Genomic DNA, 23612 nt, shown 5'->3' on the forward strand with positions numbered 1-23612 from the left:
CTAGCTTTATCACCTACATTTTTTTGTTGCACCTATGGCATATGGAAGCTACAGACCATGGATCAAATACAAACTGCAGCTGCAACCTATGCTACAGCCGCAGCAATGCTGAATACTTAACCCACTGCACAGGGTCAGTGATTGAATGTGCGCCTCCATGACCACTGAGGCCACCGCAAGTAGGATCCTTAACCCAGTGGGCCACATCAGGAACTCCTCCATTTCTTTTCTTCAGAATTTTTCCATTCAGACTTACCTGTTTGCTGTTCCCCTTCTGTGACTTGGTCCCATATCTGTGTATTTGTGCAGATTTCCTCTACCTAAGTTGCTTTTTCTTCCCAAGTTACCAAGATCCATTGCAAATGTTGAATTTTGCTTGAGATTTTCTCTGCTCTCTTTGTAATTTCTGTCCCTTCCAAACCATTTTATTGGCACATCCTTCAAGTTAATTATCAATATGCTCTTTATACTAATTTTTTTTAAATGGCTGCATGCACAGCATATAGAAATTCCTGGGCCAAGAATTGAATCCCACCTGCAGGTGCAAACTACACTGCATCTGTGGCAACACCGCATCCTTTAACCCACTCTCCCAGGCCAGGGATTGAACCTGCATCTCCAAGTGACCTGAGCTGCTGCAGTTGGATTCTTAATCCACTGTGCCATGGTGGGAACTCCCTATGCTAATATTTTTGGTCTTCCACAGAGTAGAGCTTCATAAATATTTGGAGTAAATGAATAAGCACATTTATAGTGTTGCTCTCCATTCAGCTTTCAGAAGTTACTTGTCTTTCTTCCCCACTGGAAAGAGAAAAGTGTCACTAGGTGTATTTATATCCTCTTGGTACCCTTTAGGGTAAATCCCACAAAACAGACACTCACTGCATAGCGGCTAATTTACAATATAGTATTCTGACATGGACTAAATGAATGATTGCTGTGAAAAAGGTGAAATATAAGAATATTTTTATAGCAGAAATGTCCCAAAAAATGTAACTGACTTTTTTATTATTGTTCTTGTTATAAATGACTTTTAACCTTAACCCATCAATTGCCCTGAACTTCCCACCTCAACTTGGCCTCCTAAACTCAAGGAAGAAAAAATACAGTACCCCCATATGTATGGAAGGGGCACTAATGAGCCTTGGTTCTGAGAGTAGGAAGAGGACATAGCTCTTTGTTTCCCATTTAGTGACGAGTATAAACTGATCTGAGAGGTGTGGGAGGAGAATGGCTTTCTCCACCTTGTCCTCTTGTGTCCTCTCTGCCTTCTGGAGTCTATAGTTGTCTGCCCTGGTAGACTCTCACTGGTCACTTCTTAATGGCCCCAGTGGTGCCTTTTGGTGGTGTCTACGATCAGGAGGTGGGAAGAAGTTCACAGTGTCCTGGAGAGAACCTGATTAGATGAATTGGACCAATGTCAGTTTGAGTCCTGGGCTCTAGAACTTTCTAAAAGTCACTCTACTTCTTTGAGTCTCAGCTTCCTCATCTGAAAAAAAAAAAAAAAAAAAAATGGGGATAACACTCTACCCCATAAGACCATTAGGAGGATTTAAAGATAAGTAGATGGATAGACAGACAGTCTTTAGAACATCTATCATTCCAGGAAAAAAAAAATACATAGTGTTTTCAGCCTTATCAGGAACCATAATTAGAATGGATCCCATATATACCCAATAGAACCCGAAAGTATGTAGTTTGAAATCTTTTTTTTTTTTTTTTTGTCTCTTTTTGTTGTTGTTGTTGTTGTTGCTATCGTTGCTATCTCTTGGGCCACTTCCACGGCACATGGAGGTTCCCAGGCTAGGGGTCTAATCGGAGCTGTAGCCACCGGCCTACGCTAGAGCCACAGCAACGCGGGATCCCAGCCGCATCTGCGACCTACACCACAGCTCACGGCAACGCTGGATCGTTAACCCACTGAGCAAGGGCAGGGACCGAACCCGCAACCTCATGGTTCCTAGTCGGATTCGTTAACAACTGCGCCATGACGGGAACTCCTGAAATCTTAAATAGTAAGACTAGTATTAAAAAAAAAAAGTAGAAGAAGAAGGGGGAATTCCCTGGTGGCTCAGTGGGTTAAGGATGTAGCATTGTCACTGCTGTGGTGTGGGTTTGATCCCTATTCCAGGAACTTTTATTTGCTATGGGTATGGCAAAACGTAGCAAAAAAGAAAGAAAGGGAGTTCCCGTCGTGGCGCAGTAGTTAACAAATCTGACTAGGAACCATGAGGTTGCAGGTTCGGTCCCTGCCCTTGCTCAGTGGGTTAACGATCTGGCGTTGCCATGAGCTGTGGTGTAGGCTGCAGATGCGGCTCAGATCCTGCATTGCTGTGGCTCTGGCGTAGGCTGGTGGCTACGGCTCCGATTGGACCCCTAACCTGGGAACCTCCATATGCCGCGGGAGCGGCCCAAGAAATAGCAAAAAGACAAAAAAAAAAAAAAAAAAAGAAGGAAAGAAAGAAGGAACAAAAGAGAGAAATCTCAGAGTCCCCTTCATGGCTCGGCAGTCAGTGAACCCAACTAGGAGCCATGAGGATGTGGGTTCAATTCCTGGCCTTGCTCAGTGAATTAAGGATCCGGTGTTGCTGTGAGTTGTGTTGTAGGTCACAGATGTGGCTCGGATCTGACATTGCTGTGGCTGTGACGTAGGCTGGCAGCTGTAGCTCCAATTTGACCCCTAGCCTGGGAACTTCCATATGCCACAGGTGCGGCCTTAAAAAGCAAAAAAGAAAGAAAGAAATCTCCAATGCCAGGCTGTTGACTTTTCAGCCTAGATAAAGAGGTTTTTTTGTTTGTTTGTTTTCTTAGAGCATCTTCCCTTAAATCATATCAGCAGGAAAGCTGGCCCTGAAATATTAAAAGGGGAAAGAATATCTGGTCCCTTGACTTATGGAAAAGAGAAGAGCTTTAGAGGAGAGGAGCATGGCAGAGATAGTCAAGGCCTTGGTTGCCTGGGGATTTAACTTGAGAACAGAAGTTGGTGATGTTGGGTATAGTGTGGCAGTGTAGTAATAAAATAGATTTAAAACTCCACTCACAGGAGTTCCCATTGTAGCACGGCAGAAACGAATCTGGCTAGGAACCATGAGGTTGTGAGTTCCATCCCTGCCTCGCTTAGTGGGTTAAGGATCCTGTGTTGCCATTACTTGTGGTGAAGGTCACAGACTCGGCTCGGATCTGGCGTTGCTGTGGCTCCGGCGTAGGCCAGCAGCTGTAGCTCCAACTCGAGCCCTTGCCTGGAAACCTCCATATGCTGTGGGTGCGGCCCTAAAAATACAAAAAGCCAAAAAAAGAAACCCAAAAAACCCTCCACTTAAAGAGAGGCCATGAATAAAGAAGGAGGTCAGAGAGGGGCCTGATACTGAAATTTCCCTCCCAGGTTTGTAACATTTATTTGTTTTGCTTTTTAGGACCGCACTTGTGGCATATGGAGGTTCCCAGTCAAGGGGTCTAACTGGACACCACAGCCATGGCAATTTGGGATCCAAGCCGAGTCTGCAACCTACACCACAGCTCACGGCAATGCCAGATCCTTAAGCCACTGACCAGGGCCAGTGATCAAACCACAACCTCATGGTTCCTAGTCGGATTCGTTTCTGCTGCGCCACAGTGGGAACTCCTATAGCATGTATTTAATTAATTCTTATTCTTTCCCTCGGCTGCTTGTATACAGGTGCTTAGGAGTTTTGATTCAATCATCAGCTCCAACTGTACTGAAGAGCTGGAGAATGCTGGCATAGAGGTGCTGAAGTACTCACAGGTAAGAGCCAGCCCAGGCGAGCTTACCGCCCACGGTCATCCATCTGTCGTGAACCCCACTAGTTTAACAAACACAGACCTTACATCTCCCCTGGTCAACTTATTTATTTCCTTTCTCGAGTATATCAATTCTTTTCTTTATTCAAAGAAGCTGTGTTTCACATTAATGGTTGAATGTTGTCAAGATATAAAAGATTAGAAATCTGTTAGCTGAATTTAGTTTAATTAAAACTAACACTGTAACTTTTGTGCACAAAGGCCTCATTGAACATCCTATTTTTTCAGGTTTATATTTATTTTCAGGAAATATTATTACGGAATCTATACTGAAATTATACCATTTCAGGTTTTGTAGATGGAAAGAATGACAAAGCACTTTACTTTGTATTCTTTTTATTCTCAAAGAATCACCTACATGTCAGATTCTTCCTGGAGCATTAGTCTTACAAAAATGATTTTTTTTGGCGTTCCCATTGTGGCTTAGTGGGTTAAGAACCCAACTAGTATCCATGATGATGTAGGTTCTATCTCTTGCCTTCCTCAGTGGGTTAAGGATCTGGCATTGCTGTGACCGTGGTGTAGATCGCAGATGCAGCTCAGATATGGCATTGCTATGGCTGTGGTATAGGCTGGCAGCTGTAGCTCCAATTCAGCCCCTAGCCTGGGAACTTCCGTATGCCACAGATGTGACCCTAAAAAGACCAAAAAAAAAAAAAAAGATTTTTTTTCCCCCCAGAGTTTTGTCTTTCCTACATAGGCTATATCATAAGTGAAAGAAGTGTCAACCTGCTTTGTGAATGCCAAAGAGCTGGACTGATGGTGGAGGTCAATATCAGAATCACCTGAGAATCTTTAGTAAACTATGGGTAACTTCACTCTCCTGCACTGATCTCAGCCCCATCCCCACCCTGATTAATAATGTTCAGGAAGAAGCAAGGATCATGTAGTTTAAAAAACTCACTTGAGTTCCTGTCGTGGCGCAGTGGAAACGAATCCTACTATGAACCATGAGGTTGCAGGTTTGATCCCTGGGATCCCTGGCCTAGCTCAGTGGGTTAAGGATCTGGCGTTGCCATGAGCTGTGGTATAGGTTGCAGATGCGGCTTGGATCCCGCATCGATGTGGCTCTTGTGTAGGCTGGCAGCAATAGCTCCGATTCGAGCCCTAGCCTGGGAACCTCCATGTACTGCAGGTGCAGCCCTAAAAAGACAAAAGACAAAAACAAAAAAAACCCCTCACTTGATGCTGCTACAGCCTATCTCTTCTCCGTACCCCAGTTACAAATCACCGTGCTTAAATTTGTGATTTAAAATTTTATCAGTTTTTAAAAAGGACACTGTAAAATATTCTCTTTGTTTTTTAAGCTGAAGCTTTAGGTTCTTAACATGAGTTGACGTGGCTGGCTGATTCGGGGCCACCTAGGGTACCGCCTTGGCTCCAAGGAGTTCTAGTGTTGATGGCCTTTGGGCAGAAGTAAAGGTGCTAGTGTGTAGGACTCATATGGGATTCAGTGGAGATTTTTTTATTTTTTTTATTGTTAAGAATTTTAGTTTCCTCTTTATTTGCTCTCTTTCCATGCCCATACCCCCAAATAACAAATTTTATTTGATAACAGGTCAAGGAAGTCAAAAAAACTTCTTCCGGCCTGGAACTCTGCATGGTTACTTCAGTTCCTGGTAGGAAACCCACCTTTAGCACCATTTCAGGTGTTGACTGCTTGCTCTGGGCCATTGGGCGGGACCCAAACTCCAGGGGCCTGAATTTAAGCCAACTGGTAAGCTGACCCCTAGTCTGCCTAAGATATTTCTTCTCCCCCCACCCCTCCCAGTTTTATTGAGAAATAATTGACATACATCACTGTGTGAGTTTAAGGTGTACAGCATGATGGTTTGATTGATATATATTGTGCAGTGATTGCCATAGTAGGTTCACCTAGCATCCGTCTTATATAGATACAATAAACATTCTTTTTCTCATATTATCTTCCATCATATTCCATCACAAGTGATTGCATATAGTTCCCTGTGCTGTACAGCAGGATCTCATTGCTTATCCACTCCAGATACAATAGTTTGCATCTACTAACCCCAAACTCCCACCCTTTCCCCTTGGCAACAACAAATCTGTTCTCCATGTCCGTAAGTTTCTTTTCTGTAAATAGGTTCATTTGTGCCGTGTATTAGATTCCACATATAAGTGATATCATATGGTATTTGTCTTCCTCTTTGACTTCACTTAGTATGAGAAGTTCTGGTTCCATCCATGTTGCTGCAAATGGCATTATTTTTTCTTTTTTATGGCTGAGTAATATTCCATTGTGTGCATGTACCACATCTTCTGTCTTCTTAATCCAGTTATCTGTCGATGAACATTTAGGTTGTTTCCATGTCTTGGCTATTGTGAATAGTGCTGCCATGAACATAGAGGTGCATCTGTCATTTTGAATGAAAGTTTTGTCTAGATATATGCCCATGAATGGGTTCCTTGGATTTTTAAAGATAAAACTGTAAACCTCAAAGAAATCTGCTTCTGATAACTGCTTCTGGCTGCGCCCCTCTAATGTGCGAGTTTGTATGCTTCAGGAGAAGTGCTTCCAAGGGAAAAATTGAAAATCACTGTCTTATATGGACTCCACAGGGATGGCAAGTACCATGTCTAATAGTTAAGTGATTCCTTTTCAGGCTTACCTGACCAGCTGAATCATACAATGCAAACTCAAATCCTGTTAAAACTTCTCAAAATTGGATTAAATACTTACCTTGTAAATTAAGCAAAAGACTTGAAACTTGCCAGTTTGCTAAGATGTTTTTCATTTTGTGATTGAGTCTTGTGGTTTCTTGGAGATTGAGGCTGAAGAGGTACCTGAAGTGAGGTAGATCCAAACGCTTGTGCTGCCCTTATTTGTAGAAATTTTGCCATTTTTGCCAAGTACTTATATGATGCCCTTTCACAATTTTAGGGGATTCAAACTGATGACAAAGGTCATATCATAGTAGATGAATTCCAGAATACTAATGTAAAAGGCATTTACGCAGTTGGGGACGTGTGTGGAAGAGCGCTTCTTACTCCAGGTAAGGTTTCTTCTTCTTCTTTTTTTTTTTTTTGTCTTTTCTAGGGCCGTACCGAGGCATATGGAGGTTCCCAGGCTAGGGGTCTAATCGGAGCTACAGCTGCTGACCTATGCCACAGCCACAGCAACACAGGATCTGAGCCGCATCTGCGACCTACACCACAGCTCATGGCAATGCCGGATCTTTAACCCACTGAGTGAGGCCAGGGATGGAACCCGCAACCTCATGGTTCCTGGACAGATTTGTTTCCGCTGAGCCACAACGGAACTCCTAAGGTTTCTTCTTTAGGGAGGAGAAGGGAGGCTCTTTGTGTTGTGTAAAACCATAAAACCGGTCAGCTCCTAACAGTCAAATCAGCTTAAGCAAAGTTAAAAGGATGTGTGTCTTGGAGTTCCTATGACACAGTGGAAACGAATGCGACTAGGAACCATGAGGTTGCAGGTTCGATCCCTAGCCTTGCCTAGTGGGTTGGGGATCCGGCGTTGCCGTGAGCTGTAGTGTAGGTCACAGACACAGCCTGGATCTGCTGTTGCTGTGGCTGTGGCTGTGGCATAGGCCAGCAGCTACAGCTCGGATTAGACCCCTAGCCTGGGAACCTCCATATGCTGCAGGTGTGGCCCTAAAAAAACAAAAGACAAAGAAAAAAAAAAAAAGGATGAGTGTTTTTATGTTATCAAAGTGATAAAAATGGGTTGAAATACATGTTAGTTGGGTACCTGACATTTTCTAAATAATCATCATTTTTGCTTTGAAAATGCATTGAATTGTATTCATTTTCCTTTAAAGGATTTTTAAAATGCTTAGTGAAGCCTGGATTCTTTTTTTCCCTTTGGCTGTACCCATGGCATGGGGAAGTTCCTGGGCCAGGGATCAAACCTGACACACAGCAGGGACAACCATATCCTTAATCTGCTGAGCCACCAGGGAACTCCTGAATTTTTTTTTTTTTTTTCTTTAAATGGCTACACCTGCAGCATATGGAAGTTCCTGCACCAGGGGTCACAGTGGAACTTCAGTGGAGGCCTATGACACAGCCACAGTAACTCCAGATCTGAGTGGCATCTGCAACCTACAGCACAGCTTATGGCAGTGCTGGATCCTTAACCCACTGCATGAAGCCCATGATGGAACTCGCATCCTCACAGAAACTATGCTGGATTCTTGACCTGCTGAGCCACAGCGGGAACTCCCTTCTGGGATTTTTATATAGATGATATGGTCTCCCTCTGAAAAATGCTCTAAATTTGAATCCCTGTTATGTTGGTGACAGTGGAGAGAAGTGGCTTTGGAAGAAGTTTTTTATAACGGCATTCTTTTTTTTTTTTTTTTTTTTTGCTTTTTAGGGTCATACCTGCAGCATGTGGAGGTTCCCAGGCTAGGGGTCTAATCAGAGCTATAGCTGCCAGCCTACACCACAGCCACAGCAATGCCAGATCCTTAACCCACTGAGTAAGGCCAGGGATGGAACCCTCAACCTCATGGTTCCTAGTCAGATTTATTTCTGCTGCACCATGGGAACTCCCTAGAATGGCATTCTTATAAGCCTGTTTAGTCCTGATGCAATCCAAGATTGAATCCCAACCTCTGAATCCCATACTTCCGCCTCCTTCCTTTGTTAACTGGCATCATCTTCAAACTCTTTGTCTCTCTTCTGTTAGTGACACCCCTCTATCTGCTTTTACTCTGTATCTCGCTGGGGCCTTACCAGCCTTTCCAAAATGGCCCTGGGTCTTGCTCAGAATGGAAACTCACTCTCCCAATCAAGTCATACACCCAAAGCCTTTTAGTTCCTTTAGGGAGCCCTCTCAACAAAAGCAAAATAACAAGCAAAGTTTCAAAAACATAACATAATTGGAGTTCCCGTTGTGGCTCAGCAGAAACGAACCCAACTAGTAACCATGAGGATGTGAGTTTGATCCCTGGTCCCACTCAGTGGGTTAAGGATCTGACATTACTGTGAGCTGTAGTGTAGGTTGCAGACACAGCTCAGATCCCATGTTGCTGTGGCTGTGGTGTAGGCTGGCAGCTGTAGCTCGGATTCAACTCCTAGTCTGGGAAATTCCACAGGTCTTTGGATGCAGCTCTAAAAAAGACAAAAAACGGACAACAACAAAACATAACATAATTGAAGAAAAGTTTGTCATCTAAGGAAAATTTCTTATGCCTACTGATAGCTTATGTTGGAAAAAAAACTTTGTCCCTTTGAAGTCAACAAAATAACTCATGTATTTGCTGAACTCAGGCATTTTTCTTAAAAGACTGTTAGGAATAAAAACAGGCTAAGGAGGATAAAGTCTTTAAGACATTACCAAGAAAAATAATTTTTAAAATATTTCTGTGAAATGGCTGTGGTTATAAAGTAGAACTGGAAGTTCCTGTTGTGGTTGAGCAGAAGAGAAACTGACTAGTATCCATGAGGACTCAGGTTTGATCCCTGGCCTCTCTCAGTGGGTTAAGGATCCAGTATTGCTGTGAGCTGTGGTGTAGATCGCAGATATGGCTCGGAGCTGATGTTGCTGTGGCTGAGATGTAGGCTGGCAGCTACGGCTCCGATTCAGCCCCTGGCCTGTGAACCTCCATATGCTGAGAGTGTGGGCCCTAAAATACCAAAAAAAAAAAAAAAAGTAGAACTGAAGATGCTCAAAACTAATATTGTTTACTCCATAAACGTTGTACCAAAAAGCTAGTATCTTCATTAAGAAGTAACTGCACGATGGTTGGGAACTTGTAAATGTGTCTTTTGGGGGGGTGGTCGTTATAAAATATACAGAAGTCGCCTAAGCCAGTAGTTTTGTATTATTAACTAAGTCATTGATAGGTCTTCATTATATTGAAGTTATTGTAATGAGCCTGGACAGAAAATTGTCAGAACATGTATGTTAAGTTGGATGGGTAAATGGTTAGTCAAACAATTCTGCTGTGTTATGATGAACACTAAGCTAAACGCTGATTTTAAAATATCTTTGTAGTTGCGATTGCTGCTGGCCGGAAACTTGCCCATAGACTTTTTGAGTGCAAAGAAGATTCCAAATTAGACTATGACAACATCCCCACAGTGGTATTTAGTCACCCCCCTATTGGGACAGTGGGACTCACAGAAGGTAGGTGTTTAAAAACGAAGGTCGTTTATGGTTTCTTTCCCTCCTCTGCTAATTTTTTTTCTTTTTTTTTTTTTTTTGGTCTTTTTCTAGGGCCGTACCCGAGGCACATGGAGGTTTCCGGACTAGGGGTTGAATCAAACTGTAGCCACTGGCCTACACCAGGGCCACAGTAACGTGGGATCTGAGCCGCATCTGCAACCTACACCACAGCTCACAGCAATACCAGATCTTTAATCCACTGAGCAAGGCCAGGGATCGAACCCGCAACCTCATGGTTCCTAGTCGGATTCGTTAACCACTGAGCCACAGCAGGAACTCCCCTCCTCTGCTAATTTTAAACTAGATGTTTGTCAGCTGACTAAATTTATCTCAGCCCCCTGAGTTATATTTCTTTTTAGTTAGTAGCCTCTTATCACAGCTCCAGTTTCCTCCCCAACTGCTAATACTTTGAGATGGTAATTCCTTATTTAAACTAATTTCAAATTTAAAGAAGAGTTGCAAAAATACTACAGAGGACTTCTGTCTACTGATAACATTTTTGCTTTGTCATTTTCTCTTTATACATACACACCCTTCAGTATCAATTTCCTAAGAATAAGGACATCCCCTTAGTGAAGCATGATATGATTTTCAAATGAGACTACTTAAGTTGATACAATATTATCTAAACTTTAGACCTCATTCAAATTTTGCCAGTTATCTAAAATAATTTCATTATTAACATTCCTCCCCTCTAACTCCAGGATTTATTTCAGGATATCACATTATATTTAGTTTTCATACTTCTTTGGTCTCCTTTAGTCAAGAGACAGAATTCCTCAGCCTGTCTTTTGTCTTTCATGACATTGACATTTGTGTTGTAGAATGCCGCTCACTGTGCTTTTGCTTAATGTTTCCTCATGATTTGACTCAGGTTATGTATTTCTGGTCAGCTCTCTAACAGCTCAGTGGAATTGTTTAAGTTTTTGATAGATGCTTTTTCCCCCTGTGCATTATAGATGAGGCCATTTGTAAATATGGAAAAGAAAATGTGAAGATTTATTCCACCACCTTTACTCCAATGTATCATGCTGTTACCAAAAGGAAAACAAAATGTGTGATGAAAATGGTGTGTGCCAACAAAGAGGAAAAGGTATGGGAAAAATCCATCAAGCTTAAGAGTGTCTTCAAAGTTGGCAGGGATGGGGATATTTCGGTAAAGTGGGAAGGGAAGAGACCAAGTAGTTAAGCTTTCTTTGATGCAACTGGCACAGTCTCACTTTTATCTGTCTCTGTACATTGGGGCTCTTCATAGTACTTCACGTAGAAAGAAGATTCCAACTGCTTTTAAAAGGGAAAGATTGTCATGGACCTAATAGGCCGAAATAGATAGGCAACTCAGGAATATTTAAGAATTTAATGTACGATAATGGAGTTCCTGTCGTGGCACAGCGGAAATGAATTCCACTAGGAGCCGTGAGGTTGTAGGTTCGATCCCTGGCCTTGTTGAGTGGGTTAAGGATCTGGTATTGCCATGAACTGAGGAGTAGGTCTTGGATGCACCTCAGATCTGGCATTGCTGTGGCTCTGGCGTAGGCCAGCAGCAACAGCTCCAATTAGACCTCCTAGCCTGGGAACCTCCATGTGCTGCAGGCATGGCCCTAAAAAGACAAAACACACACACACACACAAAGAATTTAATGTATGATACATTTAGATTTAATATAACCAATCAGCAAGGAAGAGGAGGTTTATTTAATAAAATGTTCTGAAATAATTATCTATTTTTGGTTTAACTTTTTGAGGACCGCAAAGTTACTTTCTAAAGTGGCTGCACCTGGGGGGTTCCCGTTGTGGTGCAGCAGAAACAAATCCAACTAGTATCCATGAGAACACGGGTTTGATCCCTGGCCTCCTTCAATGGGTCGGAGATCCAGTGTTGCTGTGAGCTGTGGTGTAGGTTCCAGACATGGCTTGGATCCCGCATTGCTGTGGCTGTGGTGTAGGCTGGCAGTTGCAGCTCGGATTTGACCCCTAGACTGGGAACTTCCATATGCTGTGGATGCGGCCCTAAAAAGCAAATAAATAAAGTTGCTGCACTATCTTATGTTCCCTTTAACAACATATGTTCTAGTTCCTCCACACTTTCACCAACACTTGTTACTGCCTTTTTTTATTGTGCCATCCAAGTGGATACAGAGTGGTATCTCATTGTGATTTTGGTTTGGAATAGGTTTTGTTTGTTTGCTTTGCTTTTTTAGAGCCGCACCTGTGGCACATGGAAGCTCCAGGCTAGGGGTCTAATCAGGGCTGCAGTTGCCTGCCTACGCCACAGTCACAGCAACGCCAGAGCCGAGCCAAGTCTGCTACTTACACCACAGCTCATGGCAATGCCAGATCCTTAACACACTGAACAGGGCCAGGGATTGAACCCACATCCTCATGGGTACTAGTTGGGTTTGGTACCCTGAGCCACAATGGGAACTCCTTGGAATATGTTTGTTTTTTGGGTTTTTTTTCCTTACTGTTTTTATTTTATTTATTTATTTTTTGCCTGCACCCACAGCACGTGGAAGTTCCCAGGCCAGGGATTGAATCTAAGCCACAGTTGCAGTAATGCCAGATCCTCAAACCACTGCCCCAGGCCAGAGATCAGACTCAAGCTGCCACAGTAACAACGGCAGATCCTTAACCTGCTACACCACCGTGGGAACTCCTTCCTGCGAAGTAAAAATTTTTACTTAAAGAATTTTTCTTTTTCCTTTGGCAGGTAGTTGGGATCCATATGCAAGGAATTGGGTGTGATGAAATGCTGCAGGGTTTTGCAGTCGCAGTAAAAATGGGAGCAACAAAATCTGACTTTGATAACACTGTTGCCATTCATCCTACCTCTTCAGAAGAACTGGTCACACTTCGTTGAGAAGTTCCTATGGCTGGCAGCTGGACCAGTAAACCTTCAAAAAGGAACCAGATCGTCACGTTTACTTACCGTTCCCATTTTATGTATTTCATTATTGTAATCAGGATCTTCCAATAGTGGAAATTTTCAGTAAATTTATTTATGTAGTTAGAAAATTTGTCATCCAGGATTGATTTTCACATGTCTCACTAATTACTATTTTTTCTTATTAATATCTCCGTGATCGTTTTGTTTTGTTTTAGCCTCATCCCAAGTATAAAACTACATGAAGTACAGTTAAATGAATGCACTTGAACAAATAGCACTTGCTGATTTTTATAGACAAAGATGACAGCAGCTCTTCATACTTAAATAATCCAAGTACAGAGTTGTTATATTTCTTTGAAGCCAGTACTGTGCTTTGCAGATTGCAAAGACTGCAAAGCTGCTTCAGGGATGCGACCTTTCACTAAAAGCATATAACTTGAAAGGCCCGCCTCCCATATTTTATACTTTCTTTTGTTCTAAATGATTAAAAATGGTTTGTGCTACTTTTATGAGATGAAGTACATCAAATTCGGGAAAGATTTAAGGAGTGAGGGACATTTTAGGAGTGATTCTTGCTTTCAGAAGGGGGGGATTCAGATACTTCAAAAGTCCCCATCTCTGCTAAGAGTTCATAGTTCAAGGAATGATTTCAACTTTTGTATCTGTTCTTGTCATTTTATTTTTTGAAAAAATTTCTAAAAATCTGAAAATAAAATTACAGTCTTCTTGTAAAATTTGTTACGAGTTTATTAGTGACTATTCATTTTCTTTTTTTTTTTTTTTCCTTTTTACAGCCACATGTGAAGCATACGAAAGTTCCCAGGTTGGGGGTCGAACTGGAGCTGTAGCAATACAGCCACAGCAATGCCAGATCCCAGCCACATCTGTGACATACACCACAGCTTGGGGCAACACTGGATCCTTAGCCCACTGAGCGAGGCCAGGAACTGAACCCGCATCCTCACAGACCCTATGTCATGTTCTTAACCCACTGAGCCACAACAGGAACTCTAATCTGGTTATATATTACTTCCTGATAGACCATCTGAAAACTTAGTGACTTAAAATAGCAGACATTTTACTATGTCTCACAATTTTGTGGGTCAGGAGTTGGAGGAAAACTGAGCTTGCAAGAATGACTCTCCTGTCATTGATATTGATAAAAATCATTTGGTGGTATTCAAGGAGAAGATGGGCTGGTCTAGAGAATCTAAAACAGTCATCCATAAGTTGGGCACTTGGACAAGGATGACCGACTGAAGGCTGGCCTCAGCTGGGACTCCCGCCAGAGTGCACACATGTGGCCTCTCCAGCATGGTGGTCTCCAAGTTCACCAACTTACATAGAAGGAAGCCCAGGGCTCCTGGAGATTGTTCTAGATTCTCAGACAGCTGCTGCAAGCTTTATGACCTATTCTCCGAAGTTCTAGAATGTCACTAATGCTATGTGTTATTCAGTTAAGCAAGTTATGAAGGATTTAAGAAGCAGTGAAGGAGTGGTAAAGAATTTATGGCCATCTTTAATCCATGGCAGTCTGCCCCTTTATAGGGCTTGACTAAAACCACCTTGGTGAAGACTTCTGTTCTTTCATAGTCTTATGCATGTATTAAGTGTTCCCATAACATCTTGACACATAGGAGGTCCATACTATGTGTTTACTTGTATATGTTACTTTATTCTTAGTGTCAGTCATTTCTATATTTCAGTTTCATAATTTCACTCCTGGTGTATCATACAACAGCTTCGGCTGCAAGAAGACAAAATTGTGTTACTGCGTGATTTTTTCTTTTCTTTTTTTTTTTTTTTGGCAGCACCGATAGCACATGGAACTTCCCAGGCTAGGAGTTGAATCAGAGCTACAGCTGCCAGCCTACAACACAGCCACAGCAACATCATATCAGAGCCTCGTCTGTGACCTACACCAAAACCGGATCTTTAACCCACTAAGCAAAGCCAGGGATTGAACCCGCAATCTCATAGTAAAATTCGTTTCCGCTGCACCACGACAGGAACTCCTGTGTGATTTTTATTTTATTTTATTTTTTTGACCAAGCCCCCTGAGGCACGTGGACGTTCCAGGCCCAGGGATTAAACCCATGCCACAGCTGCGACCCAAGCCATAGGAGTAATAGTGCTGGATTGTCACTAGGGAACTCCTACTGTGTGATTTTTGACACTGAGATCTATAGTAGAAAAGAGCCAACTTCTTAATCCTTTTTAAAAAAAAGGGGTTGGCAGGATTTTCAGGTCTTGAACAAGCTTTCCTTGCATCTGACCTCCTGAATATAGATGAAAAGCTGAAACATGGATATAGAAGATCACTTCCATTGTGCTCTGTTCTGAGAAATACTCTTTTATTACTATTACTATTGATACAATGATTTAGCATGTTGCTTCTTCCACAAAGATCACAGTCAACCTTTTAAAGGTAAGAATGATTATATACAGTCATTTCTGGGTTTTACGTAGTCTATTTTAAGTGCTATTTAGGAGTTCCCCTCCTGGCTCAGCAGAAACGAATCTGACTAGCATCCATGAGGACACAGGTTCAATCCCTGGCCTCGATCAGTGGGTTAAGGATCACCTTACCATGAGCTGTGGTGAAGTTCACAGGCATGGCTTGGATCTGGTGCTGCTGTGGCTGTGGCATAAGCCAGTAGCTACAGCTCTGATTCAACCCCTAGCCTAGGACCCTCCATATGCTGCATGTGCGGCCCTAAAAAGGCAAAAAAAAAAAAAAAAAAAAAAAAAAAAAGTGCTATTTAGTGTGTTGGGGAGCAGTGTCAGAAGACAAAAAGTGCTGGATAGTAGGGCTGAGGTTAAATCTAGATTTTACATAAAATTTTTATGGAAACAATTCCCCTTTTACGTTCTTTCTCTGTAATTTGCTTTTTTTGTCTGTTCAACTTCCAGACTCCACTAAGTTTGGGGAATCCCAGTCTTGCAAGCTTTGAAGACAAAGCCCAGCTCCCCATATAGAACCTGAAGATTCTAGGTGCATTATTTCCCAAGCTCTCTTGCAGCTAGGGAGAAGGCCCATGACATAGGCTTGGCCAGTCTGATGAACCTACCCCTGAATGTTCAGAAACTAGCAATGCAAAGAATCAGGGATAGGAGAATCCATTCTAGTGGCAGGTGATGGCATTTGTGGCAGCAGTATCAAGGGGCAACCTGGCAAAAGTCCCAGTACCTGCTGTGTTAGTTTCTAGCTGCAGTGACTAGAACACCATGACAGCAATGGTGACCCCACTGGTCCATCTCAGAGTCATGGTTTTGGATATAGGGGCTCTGACTGCCTAACCTCAACCTGGATCACCTGCCCTCCTGAGACCCTGTGAGCTACCTTGCAGAGGATAGCATTCCTCCTGTTTAAATTAGACATGTCAGTTTCCAGTGGTTATCTGAGAACTGACTGATAAAATTTTATTTCCTAAAACAATCTTGAATTACAAGAAAGCTTATATGTCTCTTACAGCATTTGTTATATTGCCATTAAGTATTTGTTCATGTATCTGTTTTTTGCTTCTTTCAAAGGCAGAGCATTCCCTGCACCTCCTTGTGCTGTGTGCTCCCCCTGTTTGCTGCAGCACCCAGGACTGTTGAAGTGAATGACTGGGAGTAGTGGAAGGTGAAACTGGAAAATTAGATTGTGTTGCTTGGAGAGGAACCTGATAAATGATCAAGAAGACGAGCAGTAAGACTGTGAACAGAGGAAATGCCACCAAAGTGGATTGGAAGATTAAGGTGGAGATAACAAAAAAGTAGAGAGTAGAGCAGAGGATCAGCAATGAGACAGAATTTTTTGCTTGTTTTTTTTTTTTTTTTTTTGCTTTTTAGGGCAGCACCTGTAGCACGTAAAAGTTCCCAGGCTGGGGGTTGAATTGGAGCTGCAGCTGCTGCCAGCCTACACCACAGCTACAGCAATGTGGGATCCGAGCCCCGTCTTCGACCTACACCACAGCTCACAGCAACTCTGGATACTTAACCCACTGAGTAAGGCCAGGGATCGAACCCTTGTCCTCATGGATACTAGTTGGGTTTGTTACCACTGAGCCATAACAGGAACTCCAGAGATTTTTTTTTTCTTCTGTCCGTACTTTGAGTGTGTGGAAGTTACCAGGCCAGGGATCAAACCTGAGCCATAGCAGTGACCTGAACCACAGCAGTGACAAGGCCAGGTCCTAATCACTGGGCCTCAGGAAGCTCCTGAGACTGTCTTGTTCAAATTAATAAAGGGCCTGGCCTAGGGTGATGGCAGTGGGAATGGAAAGGAACACATGCAGGAAAATTTGCAATGAATCAGCTGGATTTGTGAAATGATTGAATTTAGGGCTTGAGGAAAGGGGAGAGTCCAAACTAGCCCTCATGTTTCCAGCATGAGGGACTGGGGGAAAGATGATACCATTAATAGACCAGTAATAAAATACTAAGACAGGGAAACTGGTTTAGTGGGAGCAGATGCTAAGTTTTAGACAAGTCGAGTTTGTGGTCCTAGTAGGGATCTGGAAATAAGCTGAAGTTTAGGAGAAAAATTAGGACTAGGGAAACAGACTTGGGAATTACATACCTGAAGGTCATAGTTAAAGCCACAAATATATATATGACCCTTAAGAAAAGGAGTGTGGAGAGAAGAGGCCAAATCATCAATGCTCATATATAAGGGATGGATAAAGGGCAAAGACCTTAGAGGAAAGAGATGGAGTAGTTGTAGAAAAGGAGCACAAAGGAGCAGGAGAAAAGTGCCTTAGGCCACTGAGCTGACAGGCAAAGTTCACAGGAGTGTCTTTTCTTCAGCCAAGGACCACAGGAACCCTTATTTTTAACAAGTTGGATTATTACTTATTGGTCATGAGAGATAACATACAGGGTTATGGAGTATCTCAGTAAGGGTTCTTTTTTTTTTTTTTTTCCCTTATTGATTGAACCCATGGGGATGTGGAAATTCCCTGGCCAGGGACTGAAGCTGTGCCACAGCAGTGACAATACCAGATCCTTAACCAGCTGAGCCACAAGGGAACTTCCAAGAGTTCTTTCTAATGAAGAGCTTGTTATAGGATATGGCCTTTCACAGGGTACCTTTGAGAAGGGTCTCTGGAAGCAGAGGTTGGCTCTAGATTGGTATCAGAAAGCAGAGAGCAGGAGTTCCCATTGTGGCTCAATTGGTTACGAACCCACCATAATGTCCACAAGGATGCAGGTTTGATCCCTGGCCTTGCTCAGTGGGTTAAGGATCTGGCATTGCCTCACGCTGTGGCAGAGGGCGTAGATGCAGCTCAGATCCTGTGTTACTGTGGCTATGGTGTAGGCCAGCAACTGCAGCTCTGATTTGACCCCTAGCCTGGGAACTTCCATATGCCACAGGTGCAGCCCTAAAAAGCGCAAAAAAAAAAAAAAAAAAAAAAAAGGAAAGAAAGAAGAAAGCAAGCAAGCAGGGGCAATTTTTGGGAATTACATTATATTATATTAAATGTTTATCCCCTACCCTCAATACTCACCACTAATTCATTCAGCAAGAGAGGGGATATTTGGTATTTTGTGTGGCATAGTCGGGTTTGTTTGAATCTGAGGTTTTATCTCTATATTTAGCTGTGAGCATTGGATTCATTCTCAGGCACCAGGGGCTCTTCTTTCCTTTCCCAGGAGGTTACTGGTGATTTCTGAGATTCCGATTTTAGTAGATTTGTAGGGAGAAAATGCAAAATAAAAGTGCCTGAGAGGAGATTCTGCGGTTGAGAAAGCAACAGCTTCAAATTATTCAATCGTTCAAAAGAATTGGAGTTCCTGTCATGGTTCCAACTAGGAACCATGAGGTTGCAGGTTCAATCCCTGGCCTCACTCATTGGGTTAAGGATCCGGTGTTGCCATGAGCTGTGGTGTAGATTCCAGACGCGGCTTGGATCTCGAGTTGCTGTGGCTCTGGCATAGGCTGGCAGCTACAGCTCCAATTAGACCCCTAGCCTGGGAACCTCCATATGCCACAGGTGTGGCCCTAGAAAAAGGCAAAAAGACAAAAAAAAAAAAAATTCATTTTCTGCCTGCCAAGGCCCAGCTCTGAAGATAAAACGATTGTCAGGGAGGGCAGGGGAAGTGATGATATTGACCCAAGAGGGGATAATTGAAGGAATAGATTCTTCCACAAGAAACACTGGACATTTTTGAGTGTTTTTTTTTTTTTTTGTCTTTTTTAGGGCCATTTGCAGCATATGGAGGTTCCCAGGCTAGGGGTCTAATTGGAGCTAGAGCCACCGGCCTATGCCACAGCCACAGCAACTCGGAACATGAGCCATGTCTGCAATCTACACCACAGTTCACGGCAATGCCAGATCCTTAACCCACTGAGTGAGGCCAAGGATCGAACCCTCAACCTCATGGTTCCTAGTCAGATTTGTTTACCACTGAGCCATGAAGGGAACTCCCAAGAGCTTTTTTTAAAATGTCTTTTTTTGTTTTCCATTTGGCATGGGCAAAAGATCTGTTTGCTTTAAGATTAGGGATGATGATGGGTTTCTCCTTATTAATGCCATGCCAACCTGTGAGGCAGTTTCATGGTTCCTCAGATATACAGCCCCAGAAGACTGGCCCCAACCTACCTTTCCAGCCTTATCTCCGGTTTCAGACTCCACATTCCAGCCAGACAGGAAGGACAACTCTATCACTCCAGCCAGCACCTCCTGACAACACAGCATCTTTGCTTTGCTGTTTCCAACATGATTGCCTCTCTTGGTCTCTTCCGGGTCTCTGCCTGTGATATCCAGCATATCCATGGAGTGGGCTCCTCTTCCCCAGCCAAAGCAAGTTCTTGGTCCTCCATCCACAGCACTTTGCTTATACTGCCTAAAGCACTCTTCACAGCCTGACTTGCACTCAAGATCTTTGTTATACTCTTAGAAGACAGAGAACATGTCTTATTCACTCTAGTATTGGTTTATTCCTCCTCCCACTCAAGCATAATAGATGATAAACCATTCACTTGTGGAATCAAAGTACACCAGGGATAAGTGAATCAAATTCCAAAACATTGAAGTTCTTGTTTATAAAGTTAGCACTTTTGACAGATCTTCTATCAATCATCTGTTGATCTGTCTAGAGATATCTCCAATATATTGGTATCAAGTATAAAAATACAATAATTGTATATAAAGATGTTTCTATATAGAAATATCTCTCTTCCTAAATATATATCCTATAAATTGAGAAACAATTCATTTAAAGTAGGCAAAAGAGGAGTTGCTACAGTGGCGCAGCTTGTTAAAAATATGACTTCAGCAGCTTTGGTCGCTGCAGAGGAGGTACGGGTTTGATCCCTGGCCTGGCGCAGTGGATTAAAAGATCCAGCATCACCACAGTTTCAGCTCCAATTCAATCCTTGGCCCAGGGAACTTCCAGATGCCGTAGTTGCAGTCTTAAAAAAAAAAAAAAAAAAAAAAAAAAGTAGGCAAAATAATGCTCAGACCCATTCACAAAATGAAAACTGAATGGCTAGTATATGAGAAAATGTTCAACTTCACCACCAATCAGGCAAACAAAAATGGATAAAAGGATCTCCATTAGCCTTTAAAAATACATATCTGATGATACATGGTGGCATACCACAGTGGTTGTCTACACAGTAATTACCCTTCTTCTTCCTGTTGGCAAAGCCTCCATTTTACCCTAAATTTCACTCTTCTTATCCATGTGCTCAAAAAAGACTACTCCCTTCCCACCCACAGAAAAATGAGTCATGTTTGTCTGAGGTTGTCACAGTGATTTATTTTCCTTTAACTGTGGTTGTTCGGTTTAGGCAAAGGCATGTAACTTTATCTTGGCCAATAGCTACTCAGGAGGAAGTCTGCAGTTGTGCAGAGGCAGAGGGTCAGAGCTTGGGGAGAAGTTTTCTTTATCCACCAAAAGTGATGCAGGGGACAGGCAACAATATAAAAAAATAGACACATGAGACTGCTTCAAACTTTAAAACTTATGCGTATTAAAGGAAATAGCAATGAAAAGTTAGCCTACAGAATGGGATAAAATAATTGCAAGTCACATGTCTGATGAGAGCTAATGTCCAGAATGCATAAGAAACTTCTAAAACCCAATAACACAAACAAACCCCCCTGATTTTTAAAAGGGGCGAAGGACTTGAATAGATATCTTTCTAAAGAAGACATACAAATAGTTAATAAGCATATGAGAAGATGCTTAACATCATTAATCAACAGGGAAAGGCAAATTAAAACCACAATGAGATATCACCTCATACCTGTCAGAATGGCCACCATCAAAAAGAAAAAAAATAGGAGTGCCCGTTGTGGCTTAGTGGGTTAAGGATATCTGACATTACCCTAACCTGACACGTAGGTTGCAAATGCAGTTGGGATGCAGTGTTGCCATGGCTGTAGCATAGGCATGCAGCTCCAGCTCCAATTTGACCCCTGGCCTGGGAATGTCAATATGATGCAGATGTGGCAGTAAAAAGAAAAACAAAACATAGCAAAACAAAAACCTCACTCAACTAGCCTTTCCCAATAAAGCAACCACTTAGGCTATAGCCAATCAATGCTTTCTTTTATTTGCTTCCTCATCTTCTCTGTAAAAACCTTTCCCTTAGCTCCTGTTAGTGGAGTGCCCCTAATTATTTTTGGTTTGGGGCTGATTTAAATTGCTATTTGCTCAAATAACTTCTTCAAAATTTTAGTGTAGCTGAGTTTCTCTTTTAACAGTTCATTGGGTGCTCTCTATGGGGTAGATCTAGTTCTGTAAAAGCATGATTCTCCAATTGTTAAACTCCTAAGTCTCAAGTGACTAGGTGACGGTCAAAGTTATTAAACACAGGTGGAAATGAAGACCACTCAAATAAGAGACTGCATCTCTTGCTATAAAGCAAGGGAATCAGCCATTATCACTTGCATTTGGCAGAAACTCAAAGGCAATCAGGGATGGGGGAAACTTTATAATGAAAAAAAAAGAGGGGGGATGCTTCTGGTATTTTCTGATTAAAGGTGCTTGGCAAGGGAAGCTGGGGTGTGGTTGGTGTGTGTCTAAAATGGGAAAGTTGGCAGCTTTTGAGTAAATCCTGATCATTCTGAGCTGATTGCTCCAGAGGCTGTGGTTTGATTTCTTAAATGCGCCAGAGATTACTATCATGTATAGTCTGGCCATTGTCCATTTGTTAAGTCTCTCATGTATGGAAGCTAGGAGAATGATAGAACTGATTCCATGAAGATATGGTAAGTTGGAATTTATGTAATTTTGGGCGAAAGGGTAAAATAAAAATTAATGGATTGATATAAAACTGGCTAATGTTTCTCAGGGCAATGCAATTTTAAGCTTTGGGATTATCATTATTATTATTAGGACCACACCTGCAGCCTATGGAAGTTCCCAGGCTAAGGGTTGAATCCAGGCTATAACTGCTGACCTACACCACAGCCCCAACAATGAGGGATCCGAGTTGCGGCTGCGACCTACACCGCAGCTTAGGGCAACCAGGGGATCCCCGACCCACTGAGTAAGGTGAGGGATCGAATTCGCATCCTCATGAATACTAGTCGGATTCATTTCTGCTGCGCCACAACAGAATTATTTTTTGCTGTGAATGACTGCTCCTTCTTATTATACCTTATCAGTTTTCTTTTTTTTTCCACCACTCTCTGACTCTCCTGGGTTATGAACCCTCTGAGTCCTAATAAATTGTTATCCAAATGAAGTTACATTCCTGAGGGTGTCAGATGCAAGTGCATTTATTACAAAATCCTCTAGCATGAAATCAATTTTAAAAAGGCCACACAATCGGAGTTCCTGTCTTGGTGCAGTGGTTAACGAATCCGACTGGGAACCATGAGGTTGTGGGTTTGATCCCTGGCCTTGCTCAGTGGGTTAAGGATCCAGCGTTGCTGTGAGCTGTGGTGTGGGTCGCAGACGTGGCTCGGATCCTGCGTTGCTGTGGCTCTGGCATAGGCCAGTGGCTACAGCTCCGATTAGACCCCTAGCCTGGGAACCTCCATATGCCGCGAGAACGGCCCAAGAAAAGACAAAAAAAAAAAAAAAAAAAAAAAAAAAAAGCCACACAATCATCTTTTGGCTTTATTTTCATTTCTACTGAGCCACAAATGGGAACTCCTATTCCCAAGTTTTGAATAAAAATTTGCATATTATCTCGGAGTTCCCGTCGTGGCTCAGTGGTTGACGAACCCAACTGGTATCCATGAGGACGCGGTTCCATCCCTGGCCTTGCTCGGTGGGTTAAGGATCCAGCATTGCGCTGAGCTGTGGTGAAGGTCTTAGTCACAGATCAGATGCTGAGGTGCTGCGGCTGTGGTGTAGCTCTGAGTTGACCCTTAGCCTGGGAACTTCCATGTGCCATGGCTGCGGCCCTCAAAAGACAAAAAAAAAATAAATAAAAAAATAAAAAATAAAAAAATTTACGTATTATCTCATTCAATCTTCCCAAGAGTCCAATGCAAGTAACCCATTGTGCTAGGACAATTGTTATTCCCATTTACCAGATGAGAAAACTGAAACACAGGTTAAGTAAGGTGAGGAGTAACCAGTTAAAGGACAGCCACAGAACAGTTGGGTACTGGTTTCAGGTTATAAGAGTTAGGAAAGGAGAGTTACAGAAAATCTGACACCGCAAACACATTGCTGGCTGTGCACAAAGCCAATTTTTTTCGTCGCTTTATTTCTACCCCTTTATGCTGCGTCTCAATCCAAAATCCTTTTCTAAGAGGGTTCACAGGGGTAGTGGTTAGGAGTTCGGAAACTGGACTT

General features: G+C 42.6%; 1 protein-coding gene across 3 annotated transcripts in view; it reads left to right on the forward strand.

The window, feature by feature from the left end:
* The window catches only part of GSR (glutathione-disulfide reductase), a 51454-nt gene extending 37860 nt beyond the window's left edge, over positions 1 to 13594 (forward strand). For all 3 annotated transcript variants that reach the window (XM_085000181.1, XM_003483635.5, XM_085000182.1), the window contains 6 exons: positions 3677 to 3763; positions 5378 to 5536; positions 6722 to 6833; positions 9803 to 9934; positions 10933 to 11066; positions 12684 to 13594. In XM_085000181.1, the coding sequence (XP_084856307.1) occupies positions 3677 to 3763; positions 5378 to 5536; positions 6722 to 6833; positions 9803 to 9934; positions 10933 to 11066; positions 12684 to 12833 (774 nt within the window). In that variant the 3' untranslated portion in view covers positions 12834 to 13594. The remainder of the gene's footprint in view (positions 1 to 3676; positions 3764 to 5377; positions 5537 to 6721; positions 6834 to 9802; positions 9935 to 10932; positions 11067 to 12683) is intronic.
* The last annotated feature ends 10018 nt before the right edge of the window (positions 13595 to 23612 follow it).

Source organism: Sus scrofa, chromosome 15 (genome assembly GCF_054392235.1).
Source record: "Sus scrofa isolate SSC_HxYL_T2T_F1_AM1 chromosome 15, Sscrofa_HxYL_maternal_Yorkshire_Landrace_v2.0, whole genome shotgun sequence".
Classification (NCBI taxonomy): Eukaryota; Metazoa; Chordata; class Mammalia; order Artiodactyla; family Suidae; genus Sus; species Sus scrofa.